The sequence below is a fragment of the Eublepharis macularius genome, chromosome 1 (genome assembly GCF_028583425.1).
Source record: "Eublepharis macularius isolate TG4126 chromosome 1, MPM_Emac_v1.0, whole genome shotgun sequence".
In the NCBI taxonomy this organism is placed as follows: domain Eukaryota; kingdom Metazoa; phylum Chordata; class Lepidosauria; order Squamata; family Eublepharidae; genus Eublepharis; species Eublepharis macularius.
Genome location: NC_072790.1, coordinates 223,266,062 through 223,282,072, shown reverse-complemented (window position 1 = coordinate 223,282,072; position 16,011 = coordinate 223,266,062). Strand labels below are relative to the sequence as shown.

The 16,011-nt window shown below is 44.6% G+C and overlaps 1 protein-coding gene across 5 annotated transcripts in view; it reads left to right on the top strand.

Annotated features, from left to right (window-relative positions):
* The window catches only part of LOC129335969 (nuclear GTPase SLIP-GC-like), a 79,735-nt gene that overhangs the window by 25,638 nt on the left and 38,086 nt on the right, over positions 1 to 16,011 (top strand). For 4 of the 5 annotated variants that reach the window (XR_008597647.1, XM_054988901.1, XM_054988891.1 and 1 more), the window contains exons 3-4: positions 6,968 to 7,058; positions 11,039 to 11,092. Coding sequence is in view for 4 of the 5 variants with exons in the window: in XM_054988901.1 (XP_054844876.1) it covers positions 6,971 to 7,058; positions 11,039 to 11,092 (142 nt within the window). In the remaining variant the exon portion in view is untranslated. The remainder of the gene's footprint in view (positions 1 to 6,967; positions 7,059 to 11,038; positions 11,093 to 16,011) is intronic. The other variant, XM_054988910.1, reaches the window with a different exon arrangement.

The following is a 16,011-nucleotide window of genomic DNA, read 5'->3' as shown; positions in this document are numbered from 1 at the left end:
TGACCAGCTGTCGGTACTATCTTCGGGGAGGGCCAAGAGGGCGGCGGGATGCACGGTGGAGATTACGGCCTGCTGCATTCCCAGGTGCTGCTTTAAGGCCTCTAGCTCCCTCTTACAAGCGGAGTGGTCTGCTGCGGCTATCTTTGCAACTTTCTGCTCTGCCATGAACTGGGCAGCATGGGTTAATTTTGCGATCTTCTCCTGTCCTTCAATTACTGCGTGCTCAGCCATATCAGCACGAGCAGTGGCTACTTCAGCCTTGTGTTGGGCGTCTTGGAGGGCAGTGGTTAGTCCCTGCTTCTCCAGCATGAAATTAACGCGTTCTGAACGCCACTCGGCTGCTTTTTCCTCATACTCTTTCTTTTCCTTTCTTAGCTTTTCTATCTCCTGCTCCTGTTCTTCCTGAGCTGCCTGTAGCTTATTAATTAGGGACACGCTGTCCTGTAGGGCGGTGAAGAGTGCCCAAGCTCCATATCTGTCCTTTTTGCTCGATCTAGGTTTCTCTTTGTCACAGAAGTCCTGGAAGGCGCTTCTAACTATCTGGAGTGGGTCGGGTCCCTTGAAGGAACCGGCTTCCCAAGGGCAATCTCCCTTCTTAACTAGCCACTTCTCCAGGCGGGGCACGGTGGGGGCTGCCCGGTACATTTTACTTTTGTTTAGAGCTGATCTCGGGGGAGGTTAAAGAGTAGATCAGCGACACCAAGGGTGGGGCGATTAAAGCTCCCTATAAGTTTTCCCGTCTAGGGGCCGTTCGGAGGTTATTTTCCTTCGGGTCCTCGGGGACTCTTACACTGGATATTCAGGGGTTTTAACAACTTTTTTCCTCTCTATGTTCCTTTGGGAGGTTTATCCTTCCCTCCGGTTCTCAAGGATTTTTAAACTGGGTTCTACACAGGTTTTTATCAGGGGTGGTTTTAAAGGTCCTACTTTTAGGTTCACAAGGGTATTTTAAGGGTCCTACACTCAATTCCTCTCCACCGGAGAAGGGAAGATTCCTATTCCCGTTTCAAGCTTGCCTACAAGCCACGGGACCAGGAAAGATTACTGGCTCAGAAGGTGCTCTCAAGCTCTCTAAGCCCAAGAACCAAAAACGCTCAGTGCTCCCAAGCCTCTGCTCAGAAGTTGAAGCTCAGGGGTCTCCCAAGCCTATGTGCTCAGAAAACCAAAAGGTGTTCCCAAGCCTCTGCTCGGAAACTGCAATTAAGGGGGTCTCCCAAGCCTCTGCTCAGGCAACCAGAAATGCTCCCAAGCCTCTGCTCAGAAGCTACAATGCTCTCAAGCTCTCTACCCAAGAACCAAACTCAAAGTGTCCCCAGGCCTCGTGCTCAGAGACAAACGGTTAAACAGTCTCCAAGCCTTGACCAAAAGACTGAAAGCGCTCAAGGACTGCCTCTGCGAGTCCCCAAGCAAAAAGTGCCCAGGAGTAAAACTACGGTACTCCCAAGCAGAAAGCGCTCAAGAGTTCAAACAACTCCCAAGCAAAAGTGCGCCCAAGAGTCCTACTAACTCTCAAGCGGGGTGCGCCCAAGAGTCTACCTTAAAACTCTTAAGCACGGTGCGGCCGGTTGCCGCGGGGCTTCAGGAACCTGACTTTAGATTCCCAAAGCTAACTGACTGAACGAACGGACTATCGATCCCTTCACGTTTCCTCCGGAGCGGGGATTGAAGCCTAAGTGCTGGCAGGAACGGGGTTTGGACGGACTTAGGAGAGACGGGGGAGGGCGGAAAAGAATTTTATATGTGCTGCTTCAGGATGTATATATGCGTATATATCTAGAGCCTACTTCTGGGATCCCACCCACATAGACGCGTTTAGGCGGCCCGGAAGGTGGCCAGGAACTTCACCAGTTCAGAGGTCCTCACCCACAGTACACCGGTTATAACGGCTGGAGGGCCTCGCGGTGCACCACAAAAGGCAAGTAGTCCAAAGCTGGCTGAAGGAGGAAATGGGGAAAAGCCAACCCACAAGATAGAAATGCTCACTAGAGCCACACACACTCACACTTTTAATTCCCTGAGCTAAATTGTGCTCTTTACACAGAGGTCTGGAAAATTTTCCTCTAAGTCAGTTCACCGAAGACACGCGTGTCGACTCACGTGTATTCACACGAACTGGGTTATGCCCGCATTCTCCACCAGTAAACTGTTACCAGAACTGCTTTTTATTATAAGGGGGAGATTAGCTTTAGCAGTCTGTAACTTAAAATTAGCGCGGATCTTAACCTATGTCTACGGAGGTCCCGATTCCAGACACTCTAGTGAAAAAGAGGCAGACTACAAATAGGTTCCAAACACGTGTATTTAGTGTGGCGTAAGCCTAAACTTGCACAAGCATACAAAGAACACACGAGATCTAAGAAATACAGAGTAGGAAATACAGAGACGTTCGCATTAGCTGGTTCCCAACGATGGTGGGGAATACTCACTTATCCTGAAGCGAAGCAGAGACACAACAGCGAGGTGGCCCAATGCCAGCACTGGGACCACAGACGGACAGCGAGGGGTTCTGGGTAGGATGGCACGAGCACCGAGTGGTCTGAGAGACCAGCTTAAATACCCCAAAACGTACCCTGGGGCTGGTGCTGTACTTGGTGGTTCTCACAGTTTAAAACAAAGGTTCTAATGGGTTACTGAATGGCTTGGATGGGCCACTTTGGTAATCAGATTGTGATAAGTGACACCTCAGGAAGAGGGGACAAAAGAGGGAGGGGGAAATCCAAGTGGGCTGAATGGATGTTCCAGCGGACAGGGCTTGTCCTGATGTCATCAGCTCTGGAATGCGGAGGTTTCTTTGAGATGCATTCTCTAAGTGCTTGGGATGGTCGGCACTTAGTTCCTTCTCCGGGGCGGCTCCTAAGATATGCAGAGCGGGGCGAGGTACTCTCGCTGCGGACGTGGTGTGCCCGCTTCGCCGAAATGGCTTCCCAAAGCAGTCTCTTCCTCTGGGTCTTCTGGCTGCCTAAGAACATGGATGCCGGCTGGGCATGGCTGGGGCTGGATAGCAGGCTGCCCGGTAGCGAGGGCAAGCTCGGGGGCCGACCCGCGGGAGGCTCCAGGCGGGAACTGACCAGGGAGCGCCTAGCCAGGCTCGCTGGGGGTTTCCCCGGCAGGCGCCCGGCTGCTAGCAGCGGCTTGGGCCCATATGAGGCAGGCTTCCATGGAGGCAGGGGGAACAGCACACAAAACACAGTCCGAAGCAGGGAACAGGCACGGTCCGTGGTAGATGGCAATGCAGGCACGGGGCACACTTGTACTAAAGTCCAAACACACACTGGGAAGTCCAGATACAGGTCAGGGCAGGGTTGCCCAGAAAAAGAGTCCTTTGTGCAGCTAACCAAATATGGAGTCAGTAAACTACACAGTCCATAGCAGCAGTAAGGCAATTAATATGCAGGCAGGAAACTGACACGTGTACCAGAACACACACGTGCAGGGCAGTCTTTGGTGCAGCAGTAAAACAGCAATGCAGGAAACTTTAACACAGTTCATGGCAGGCCTTAAAGCAAGAGAGGGGGCCTACTTGGCAACAGCTGATCTTCCCATTTGGCCATAAACAAATTAGCGATGGAAGGTGCTGCAGCGCACCCCATCGTGACGCCTTTCGTCTGTAAGAAAAAGGTCTCCTCAAAATGAAAATAATTTTTTTCTAGCACCAGATCTAGAAGTTGTAACAAAAATTCCGACGGATAGGAACTGTCCTTCCTAGTTCTAAGTACTTCCTTCACCACTTCCCTTGCAGTTTCATGGGGGATGATGTTATATAAGGAGTTCACATCCATAGTCACTGTGTCTTCATCAATTTGTGTACCTTCAATCTGTCTGATGAAGTCCCTTGTGTCACTAATCAGGGAATGTATATCCACCACTGCTGGTTGCAGCACTGAGTTGAGTAGGATCGCTAAAGGCTCTAGGATGGAGCTACATCCTGACACAATAGGTCGGCCAGGGGGCGGGAAAATTTTTTTATGGATCTTGGGAAGTACATAGAATAAGGGAATCCTCGGGGATCTAGCCTGCAAGGCACGATATAAATTATCATCTATTTCCCCTAGCTCTCTCGCCTCATCCAACACTATCTTGATGAGGCTCTTAATATGATCTGTAGGATTAGATGGAATCCTCAAATAACTAGATGTATCCTGGAGCTGTCTTTGTTCTTTGCCAACATACATATCTCGATCCATGATCACCACGCCCCCACCCTTATCGGCAGGTTTGATAATGATATTAGTATCATCCTGCAACGTCTTGATTGCCTGTCTTTCAATGTGAGATAAGTTATGCCAGATCTTCACAGGTTTGTTTTCAATTGCAGTAATGTCTCTCATTATCATATGCTCAAAACGCTTTAAAGTTCCAGGCGGCATTTGAAAGCAGCAACACTTTTCTTGCATGCAAGAGAACTGTTGCTCCTTTCAAACACAAGCGCTTTTTTCAGCTCATGGGGGATCCCCCTCCCATTAACTGAAAAGCAGCCGGATGCACACCTCTACTGCAGAAAGCTCATCTCCGGTTGCCTAGGAAACTGATTGGCGCCATGCTGTCTGCAGTGACGAACCAAAAATGAACCAAATGGACCAGCCTAAAGTTCGTCCCGGTTCACCAGAAATGGGCTCTGACGAACCGCTGGTTCGCGTACCACGAACCACCCAGGTTCATAAGGAATTTGGTTCTATTTCAGTTTGTGCCCATCTCTACTTCTGATCACCACCAAGTCTGGGAGGCAGCAGAGTTTCCAAGATGGGAAGTCTGGAGAACTGGAGTTCCAGCTGATCAGCTGGGAGTTGGTTCTGATCACTGCAAGTAGCCTGTTTTTGCAAATACACATTGAACAGAGAGGAAACAGCCAAACATCTGATTGATTAATTGGTTGTTTGGTTGCCACTGGTGAACTGGAAGTGAGCCAAACTGGCAGGCATTCAAGGATCTCTATGTTCATCTAGAGAGAAACAGAAGTTTGATAAAATGCATTTTGATGTCTTTTGATTGAATCCAGCAACAGTGGTTGAGAGATCAAATATCCTGAGTAGAATTACCTGCTCCTAACGGAGTGTATTTTGCCTTGCTGGGCAGAAATGTGTTTTTGGATCTGTGGCTTCCATTTGATACACTGGTGGTAGTAGTGGGAGGATCTGTTTTATCAGTAATTGTTGCTCTTGCTGCAAGCCTTTCATGCCAGAAATCCTTGACTTCATAAAATCAACAATTTACTGCCGCAATGTCCTTTACTTGAGCTGCTCTTGAAGATAGTTTGGAGGCTAGTGCCAGTACAGAATGCTCGAGGCACCCTTTGTAGGTTTAGGTGAGAGCATGTAACCGAAACCCTTTTCCAACTCATTGGCTGCAGGTAGACTTCTGGATGGTTCAAGACGTTGGTTATAACCTTTAAAGTCCTTCATGGCCTGGGACAAGCATGCTTCAGAAAGTGCTTCTCTACAAAGGAATCTTTCAGCAATGCAAAAAGGTCGCAGTGTAGAATGGTGCGCATGTTGCCCTGTTGAATCAAGTGTGCTTCTTGGTCCTGTTGCCTCTCTTTGCTAGACTAGCAATGGGCAAGGATTTTCATTTTTAAAAATCATTTCCTAGCAACCTCTTCCTGGTGGCAGTTGTCCCCCTGGTAGGAAGCCTGGAAGAGTGGGGAGTGCAGTGGAGATGTGATTCCATACCTACTGAAATTTCCTCCAGTAGAATCGATCTATATAGTCTGGAGATGAGGTATAATTCTGGGAGAACTCCAGGCCCCCAAGGGCTCAACTTCTTACTTACACTAGGATTCATTTGAGCTCAAGGTGCCAGTAGGAGGGGAAGAAAAAGAGGACACTGACGTGGCTCAAAGCAGCCTTGGTTTTTATTGAAAACATAGAACAGGCAGAATTTCAGCAAGCTTGTGTCATATTTGCCCAAAACGAGGCTTGGCCAGGCAGATGAGATGTTACTGACTGATTGGGAGATACCTAACAAAGATTTCTGTCTTACTCACTTCGAGGTCGCCTTTTTAATACCCTTTCCTCCTCATCTTTGAGGCCTTATTTGGGACAGTTACCAAGATTGCCTATGTGGGCTTTTCTAATTGGACCTTGCCCATTGACACATATTCCTGATGGGTGGGAACATGGTATGGGTTGTTCTGATTTTTGGGTAACTTCCCCTTTTTGACTATCACTTTCTCCATCCATGATCTTTATACCTTTGCCACCTCCTAAGGGCTTTGACCTGGGTGGACTCTCCCTTTTCCCTGTCAAGTCAATTATCCTAGGCTCCATGGTTTGACTATATTTCTATATCCATGATTGTGCCTAGTTCCAAACCCTTTCTTCTTGAAGCTAGCACAATTGCTTATTAATTAGAGGGTTCCTCAATTCTCTTGATTCAATTCAAATCTGCCAGTAAACAAACTAAATTTGATTGCAACTGGGATACAGGAAATCTCTGTGCGGAAACCCAAGGATGTAGCAGGGTTACGGTTTGTTGAAAACTCCCGTTTGCTTCTGGCTGCAGCTGAAATCAAGATTGTGGTTTGTTGAACACTCAAGTTGAAGGTGAACTTCCTCTAAACAAATGGTCAAATGGAATGGGGAAATCTGAGTGCTGGCCCCCAGGCTTATTAGAAAATGGGGATATCTGTGGGTCCCCACCCCGCACTTTCAGACCTGTAACTATTACCATCAATGCCACTTTCCCATTTTTCTCATGCTTTTCAAATGATCAAAGGCAAGAGACTGAAGGGGTGACCGGGGATTGCCTGCTGCTAGTGGACAAATGCCAAGCTTAACTACTGGCCATTAGAAAAATTATTCCTGCATGATTAGACCATTAAAGTTTTGTTTTTGTGAATTCCTAGACTCCTTACTGTCTACTGGTGCATATCTGCTGATAGTTTCTAGCTATAATCAGCTTGGCAAAAGATCGTCACTAGAATCCATAACAATTATAACAGTGTATCTTCTCTTTTATTTCTGTTATGCAGACAATGGCATCTAAAAATTCCTCTACCTGCTCCACTGAAATTATTAACGTGGAAGATGATGAGACGCAGATACCATTGGAACACCGAAGGGGTATGGCATAATTTAATTTATTCTGCTAATTAATTATCTAGGGATTTGAATCTTTTTGGCCCACCTAACAGGGATGGGCCTGTTTGGCATTATATTGGACTGGTTTTGTTCCTTCCTGGGAAGCAGGTACCAAAGCATCTTTCTGGGTGGACTTCTCTTCTGCCCCTTGGCCACTAGCAGTTTTCCATGCAGTTCCCTCTTGTCTTACTAAACATTTACATGGAAGGGATCATTAGGAAATCTGGGGTTAGTTGCCACTAATATGTGTATGACAACAGCTATACAAGACACGCGGCATGTGGAGGGTTCATGCAAGTTTACATGTGAAGTGTAGTTGGGTGAGCAGCTGCAGCAGGGCCAGAAGGATGGGAGGGAAAGAGTCAGCGAAGAGAGCCTTCTGCCAGCTTCAGGCCAGCTTTGGGCTCTCCTCGCTGACTCTTTCCCTTTGAGCACCTGGATGGGAGGGACCACTGCTCGCCCAACTACACTTCCCAGGTAAACTTGCGCGAACCCGCCACGTCCCATGCATCTTGTGTAGCTTGGCTAGGAAGCAACTCCACTGGGAAGTGGTGAAGATACTTAACTTGAGGCTGCAAGGAACTGGACAGCTTTTTGGGAGCAGGACTATCCACTTTATATATCCACTTTTGAGCTTTTTGATCAGATCTCTCTATTTGTTTCTTGATTTTATAAAACAGTCTTGGGGTGGGGGGAAGGGGATTCAGATCAAGTCTGAAGCACTGGAGAAGGAGCAGCTAACTTTCTTTCCATACCACTTTTCTGTGCAATAATAATAAAGCAGCCTCTCCCAGGTTGCAAACAGGTAGAGAAACAAGGTAAGGCACCCTCTCTTTGCTAAATGGATGCCGGGGAGGGGCCACAAAAAATTCATGGCAGGAAACAGTCCCCAGCTATTATCCAGTATCACTGCCCTGCTCCAAATCATCACAACCTACAACTAGCAACCTACAACAAGCAGAGTCACCTGGGCTCAGGAGCACATGGTCTGCAGCTGCTAGAGGAGGTAAGGGCTTTTTGCCTTTCTTGGCTGTGGTGGGTTAAGCTGAGAAGCTAAGGGTGGTCCTCTCTAGCTTTGGGGCTTTTTGTGTGTAGTTTTGTGTTGATTTGAGTGTAGTTTTGAGGCTGAGTGTGTTTGGGCTTGATTGTGTTTGAGGGTGAGTGTGTTTGTAAGGCTGCTGGGGGTTGCTGGAGTACAAGCCACACACCCCCTTTGTGCTCACCTCCTGTGCTTAGCAGGAAGTGACCTTTTGCATTGAAAAGGCAACTGCTGGGCAGGGGCGCGAGCCTTTGGCGAGAGCTAAAGGGCTCTTGGCCTGTGGCTCTTAGCCGGGGGATCATAGCCGTTTTCTTTCCTCTTAGTGTGTTATTCCTAAAACAGAATAATGAAGTCAGAATGCCAGCAGGGGGTTGGGGGCTTTCCAGTGTATTGCACTGAGTGTCACATGTATGACTATCTGCCTTCTGGTCAGAAGTCCTGGATGTGTGCTCGCTGCAAGGAGCTCCTGGTTCTCAGGGAACGAGTACGTACCCTTGAGGCCAAGGTGGCTGACCTGGAGAAGCGGAGACAGTTAGATAGGCACGAGGACAAGATTCTCAGGGACAGGACAGATGTGTCCCACTCTAAAAATGGCAGCGTTCTTGTTGTCAAGGAGAATGAGGATCTTGTGGAATCAGGGCACCGTATTGAGGATAAGGGGAACATGCCCTCAGAAGGGACCTCTTCTTCAGTTGGTGAGCAGGTTTCCTTTCGCATCAAGGAACCATCCCTGGGTGGGGCGGGAGGGAGGCTCTTGGTAGTTGGTGATTCGATCCTTAGACAAGTAGATAGCTGGGTGGCACAACCGCGTTCTGACCGTATGGTGACTTGCCTGCCTGGTGCGAAGGTAGCGGACATTACGCGTGTTATAGATAGGCTGGTAGATAGTGCTGGGGAAGAGTCAGCGGTCGTGGTCCATGTTGGAACCAACGATGTTGGGAAATGCAGTCGTGAGGTCTTGGAACAAAAATTTAGGCTGTTAGGCAGGAGACTCAAGGCCAGGACCTCCAAGGTAGCCTTCTCAGAAGTGCTACCTGTTCCACGCGCAGGGCCAGAGAGACAAACGCAGATCAGGAGTCTCAATGCGTGGATGAGACGATGGTGTAGGGAGGAAGGGTTCAAGTTTGTTAGGCACTGGGATTCTTTTTGGGACAAGCGGGAGCTGTACAAGAGAGACGGTCTCCACTTGTCCCGAGAAGGAACCCGGCTGCTGGCACTTAAAATCAAAAAGGTGGCAGAGCAGTTTTTAAACTAAATGCTAGGGGAAAGCCGACAAGAGATAAAGTGTCTCTGGTTCAGGATGGTTCATCTCAGAGAGATGAAGGGCTAGGTATAACACTTCTACAGGGAGATAGATTAGAGTTGTCAACTGAGATGGAGACAAACAGTGCAGATGACCTAACTACGTCTCGAGGCAAAGTGTGCCGGGGAAGTTACAGGTGTTTATATACAAATGCTAGAAGTGTCCGAGGTAAAATTGGGGAGCTGGAATGTTTAGTGTTGGGCGAATCCATAGACATTGTGGGCATATCAGAAACTTGGTGGGATGAGGAAAATCAGTGGGACACGGTGATTCCTGGATATAAATTATATCGGAAGGATAGGGAGGGAAGGGTTGGTGGTGGGGTGGCTCTATATGTCAGAGAAGGTATACATTCCAGTAAGATTGAGAAGGTAACTGAATTAGATTCGCTTCTGGAAATGCTATGGGTTGAAATTACGGGCCCAAATGGAAACTTAACTGTGGGAGTTTGTTATCGCCCTCCAGATCAGAAAATAGAGGAGGATTATAAAATGATGACAGGATTAAAGATGGCTGCTAAACAAAAAAACTGTGTTGTAATGGGTGATTTTAACTACCCACACATTGACTGGGCCAATGGGTGTTCGAATCGGGGGAGAGAAAGTGAGTTTCTAGACTGTCTCAATGACTGTGCTATGGAACAGATGGTTATAGAACCTACTAGGGGAGAGGTGATCCTGGATTTGGTCCTCAGTAATGCTGAAGACCTGGTGAGAGATGTAAATGTGATTGCACCACTTGGGAACAGTGACCATAATGTTATTGAGTACAACATATGTATAAATAGGAAATTGCCAAATAAGACCAACACAGCCATGTTTAACTTCAAAAGGGGTAACTTTTCTGAGATGAGGGGGTACGTGAAGAAGAAACTGAAAGGGAAAGTAAAAAAGGTCAAAACACTTGGGGAATCTTGGAGACTATTTAAAACTACAATCCTGGAAGCTCAAATTAAATATATACCGCTGGTTAGGAAAGGCACAAATAGGTTTAGGAAAAGGCCAGCATGGTTAACAAGCAATGTAATAGAAGCTGTAAAAGGTAAAAAGGATTCTTTTAGGCAGTGGAAAACTAGTCGGAGTGAGGTTGATAAAAAGGAGCATAAGCTGTGGCAAAAAAAGTGCAAGTCTGTGATCAGACAGGCAAAAAGGGAATATGAGGAGCATATTGCAAAGAACATAAAGAAAAACAATAAACAATTCTTTAAATATATTAGAAGTAGGAAACCAGCTAGGGAGGCCGTGGGGCCCTTGGATGACCAAGGCGTAAAAGGATTACTAAAGGGTGATAGGGAAATGGCCGAGAAGCTGAATGCGTTCTTTGCTTCTGTCTTCACTGTGGAAGATAAGAAGTGCATGCCCACTCCGGAAGCACTGACTTTGGGAGCGGTTTTGAAAGACCTGAGTCACATTGAGGTGACGAGAGAGGAGGTTATGCGACTGCTAGATAATTTAAAAACTGATAAATCACCGGGCCCAGATGGCATACATCCAAGAGTTCTGAAAGAACTCAAGTGTGAACTTGTAGATCTCCTCACAAAAATATGTAATCTGTCATTAAACTCTGCATCTGTTCCTGAGGACTGGAAGGTAGCTAATGTTGTCCCCATCTTTAAAAAAGGTTCCAGGGGAGATCCGGGAAATTACAGGCCAGTCAGCCTGACGTCAATACCAGGTAAGTTGGTGGAAACTATTATCAAAAATAAAATTAGTGGGCACATTGATGACCAAAAGCTGATGAGGAAAACTCAGCATGGGTTCTGTAAGGGAAGATCTTGTCTCACCAATCTGTTAGAGTTCTTTGAGGGAGTGAACAAACAAGTGGACAAGGGAGACCCGATAGATATTGTTTATCTTGACTTCCAGAAAGCTTTTGACAAAGTTCCTCATCAAAGGCTCCTAAGTAAGCTCAGTAGCTATGGGATAAAGGGCCAAGTCCTCTTGTGGATCGAAAACTGGCTAATTAATAGGAAACAGAGAGTGAGCATAAACGGGCACTTCTCACAGTGGAGGGTGGTGAGCAGTGGGGTGCCACAGGGGTCGGTATTGGGTCCAATGCTTTTTAACTTGTTTATTAATGATTTGGAATTGGGATTAAGCAGTGAAGTGGCTAAATTTGCAGATGACACGAAATTGTTCAGGGTGGTGAAAGCCAGAGAGGATTGTGAGGCACTCCAAAGGGATCTGTCGAGGCTAGAAGAGTGGGCATCCATGTGGCAAATGAGGTTCAATGTAGCCAAGTGCAAAGTAATGCACATTGGAACCAAAAATCCAAAATATAAATACAAGTTGATGGGGTCTGAACTGGCGGAGACTGACCAAGAGAGAGATCTTGGAGTCATGATAGATAACTCACTAAAAACGTCAGCACAGTGTGCGACTGCCATAAAAAAAGCTAATGCTATGCTAGGGGTTATTAGGAAAGGGATTGAAAACAAATCAGCCGGTATCATAATGCCTCTGTATAAATCGATGGTGAGGCCTCATTTGGAGTACTGTGTACAGTTCTGGTCGCCACACCTTAAAAAAGATATCATAGCACTGGAAAAAGTACAGAGAAGGGCAACTAAAATGATTAAAGGGTTGGAACACTTTCCCTATGAGGAAAGATTGAGGCGCTTGGGGCTCTTTAGCCTGGAGAAAAGACGACTGAGGGGAGACATGATAGAGGTTTACAAGATAATGCACGGGTTAGAGAAGGTCGAGAAAGATGTGTTTTTCTCCCTTTCTCACAATACAAGAACTCGTGGGCACTCTATGAAATTATTGAGCAGTCGGGTTAGAACAGATAGAAGAAAATACTACTTTACACAAAGGGTGATAAACACATGGAATTCGTTGCCACAGGAGGTGGTGGCAGCTACAAGCATTGCCAGCTTCAAGAGGGGACTGGACAAATATATGGAGCAGAGGTCCATCAGTGGCTATTAGCCACAGGAGATAGATGGTATTCTCTTTGTGGGGAGGTGGTGCTCTGTTGTCTTGGTGCTGGAAGGAAGGCAGTGGGAGGGCTTCTGGTGTCCTGGCCTCACTGACAGTCCTTTAGATGGCACTGGATTTCTAGCCACTGTGTGTGACAGAATGTTGGACTGGATGGGCCACTGGCCTGATCCAACATGGCTTTGCTTATGTTCTTATGTTCTTAACTATCCTTGAACATGGTCACATATCGGGGCAGGATCCAGTGTACACAAATGGGCAAATTTCAGCATGTAAATAAGCATGACCATTTTGGAATACACTGAGAGTTGTTTGCTGCAATGGTGGGTGGTATGCAGTGTGTGCCCATTGGCTGTGGACAAGAAGGAGCATACGATGCACTGCTTCATCTCCCAGCAAAGCCATAGAAAGGACAGTGGTGGCAATAAATGAGGACCTGTTACAAATGGAAGAGAATATTGCGTTACTGCGAAGGGAGACCAAGTTCTTTTTGCAATGCAACTTGAATAAAGAAGTATCGACAAACAAGGTTTTGGATACATATAAGGCCGTGATCAGAGGGATACTAATGGACTTGAATGCAAGAGATAGGAGGAAAAAAGACAAGAAATCATGAAAAAAATTAAAGCCAAAGAGATTCAACTCAAAAAGAGACCAGGCAAAAAGAAAATATATCAGGATATTAAAATATTGCAGGAACAGTTATCGGCAATGAACAATAAAGAATTGGAGTGGAATTTAAAGAGGATGAATCAGAGGTCGTTTAAGGGAGCAAATAAGCCTGGGAAATATTTGACATGGCAACTAAAAAAGAGGAAAGAGAAGAAAATTATTAGCACGATACGAGAAGATGATAAGTTACTAAGTGATCAAGTCGCCATTAGTAAAGCCTTTTTTAAATTTTACGCAAAATTATACCAAAAAAAAGAGGTGAACAAAGATTCAATAGCGGATTATTTAGATAAGATGAAACTTCCAACAATCTCAGAAGGATGGAAAGAAAAATTGAATAAGGAGGTGACAGAAGAAGAAATAAAAGAAGGTATTCAATCAACGAAGCTGGGGAAGGCCCCAGGTCCAGACGGATTAACGGCAAAATTTTATAAAACAATGGGCCAAGAACTGGTGCCTCTCCTGAAGGAGGTAATGAATGGTGCTATGCAAGACCAAGAGATTCCTGACACTTGGAAGGAGGCCAACATATCATTGATTCCAAAAGAAGGACAAGATTTGACTAATGTTAAAAATTATAGACCAATTTCATTGTTGAATAATGACTATAAAATATTTGCAAAGGTATTGGCGGAAAGAATTAAAGGATGGATGTCGGAATTCATTGCAGAAGAACAAGCAGGATTTTTACCTAATAGACAAATTAAGGACAATTTGAGAACAGTAATAAATGCTATTGAATATTATGATAAGCATTGTGATAGAGAGGTTGGTTTCTTTTTCGTAGACGCAGAAAAAGCATTTGACAATCTGAACTGGGACTTTGTTTGCCACGATGGAAAAGCTGCAAATGGGAGAAAAGTTCATACAAGCAGTTAAAGGAATTTATAAAGACCAAAGTGCAGCGATTGTAGTGAATGACGATCTGACAAAAAAACTAAAAATAAACAAAGGTACAAGGCAGGGCTGCCCATTGTCTCCATTGTTGTTTATATTGATCTTGGAAATACTGATGATCCAGATACGAGAGGACGATACAATTCGAGGTATAAAGATAAGAGAGTTTACCTACAAGGTCAGAGCATTTGCAGATGACATAATGTTGATTGTAGAGGATCCAATTGACAATATGCCAAAGGTAATAAAGAAGATAAAGGAATTTGGAGACTTGGCCGGTTTTTTCGTAAACAAAAAGAAGTCGAAGATACTATGTAAAAATATGACTAAACAGAAACAACAAGAATTGATGGAATTAACGGACTGCGAGGTAACAAACAAAGTAAAATATTTGGGAATTGAATTAACTGCAAAAAATATAGACTTATTTAAGAACAACTATGAGAAGCTGTGGATACAAATAGAGAGAAACTTGATAAAATGGAACAAGTTGAATCTATCATGGTTGGGCAGAATTGCGACAATAAAAATGAATGTGTTACCTCGTGTGATGTTTCTGTTACAAACGATTCTGATTATCCGAGACTCTAAACAATTTGAAAAATGGCAAAGAAAAATTTCGAACTTTGTGTGGGCAGGCAAGAAACCACGTGTTAAAATGAAAGTGTTACAGGATGCGAAAGAAAGAGGTGGCTTGCAACTGCCCAACCTAAGACTGTATTATGAAGCAATTTGTTTGACATGGATAAAGGATCGGATAACGTTGAAAAATCGCAAACTTCTGGCATTGGAAGGCTATAAGAAAATATTTGGATGGCATGCATACCTATGGTACGATAAAATAAAAGCGGACTCTCTGTTTCTGCATCATTATATCAGAAGAAGCCTCTTCACAATCTGGAAGAAATATAAGATGTATCTGGAAGATCAAATCCCCTCTTGGGTGGTCCCATATGAAGTAATAGACCCGAGAACTGTCGATAACGAACAGCAATGTTTAACTTACAAGGAGATAACACAAATACAACAGTTAACGTTAAAAATAAAATCAGAAGAAGAATTGTCTCCTTGTTATAATTGGTTTCAATACAGACAGATCAGAGATCTTTACAAATCAGACTGTTCAAGAGGAGGAATAAGAATGGAAAACTCAGAATTGGAAAAAGTAATGCTACAAGAAGGCAAGAAACAAATCTCAAAGATTTATAAGATACTTCTAAAATGGTACACTGAGGATGAAACAGTGAAAGTACAGATGGTGAAGTGGGCAATAAACTTTCATAAAGAAATAACAATGGAGTCCTGGGAGCACTTGTGGAAGAATACAATTAAGATTTACAACGTGCATGAATATTAAAGAAAATGTGTATAAGATGATATACAGATGGTACCTAACACCAAAAAAAATTGTGCTGGGGAATGCTAATATGTCAGACAAGTGCTGGAAATGTAAAAAGCACGAAGGATCACTATGTCATATATGGTGGACATGTGAAGTAGCTAAACAGTATTGGGGTGAAATAATTGAAGTAATAAATGAGATTTTACAAATACAAATAAATAAGAACCCAGAATTGTTGCTACTGAACTTGGGAATGGAGAACGTTCCAGTGCAGCACAGAACATTGTTATTTTACATGACAGCTGCAGCAAGATTATTGTATGCGCAGAAATGGAAAGTGCAAGAAGTACCTACTGTAGAGGACTGGATTTACAAATTGCTGTACATGGCAGAAATGGACAAAATGACAAGAAAACTTAAAGACCAAGACCCAGAACAATTTATGGCAGACTGGGTGAAAATGAAACAATATTTGGAGAAAAAATGGGATGTGAAAGGAGAACTGTGGCAGTTTGAGAACTTTTAAACTATGATACTACAAACAGAAGGGAGAAGTGACTTTACCAATAGAAGAAATGTGTGTTTATATTAATCTAAGCTAGGATTATAGTTAACTATAGGAGGGGTAGAATTTATAACTGATACTTAGAAGTGGGATTGATATACTAGAAAAAGTAATATAGCATACATATAGTAAGGGAAGAGGAAATTATTTAGAGTAATAAATGTTATTAAGTTAGAAT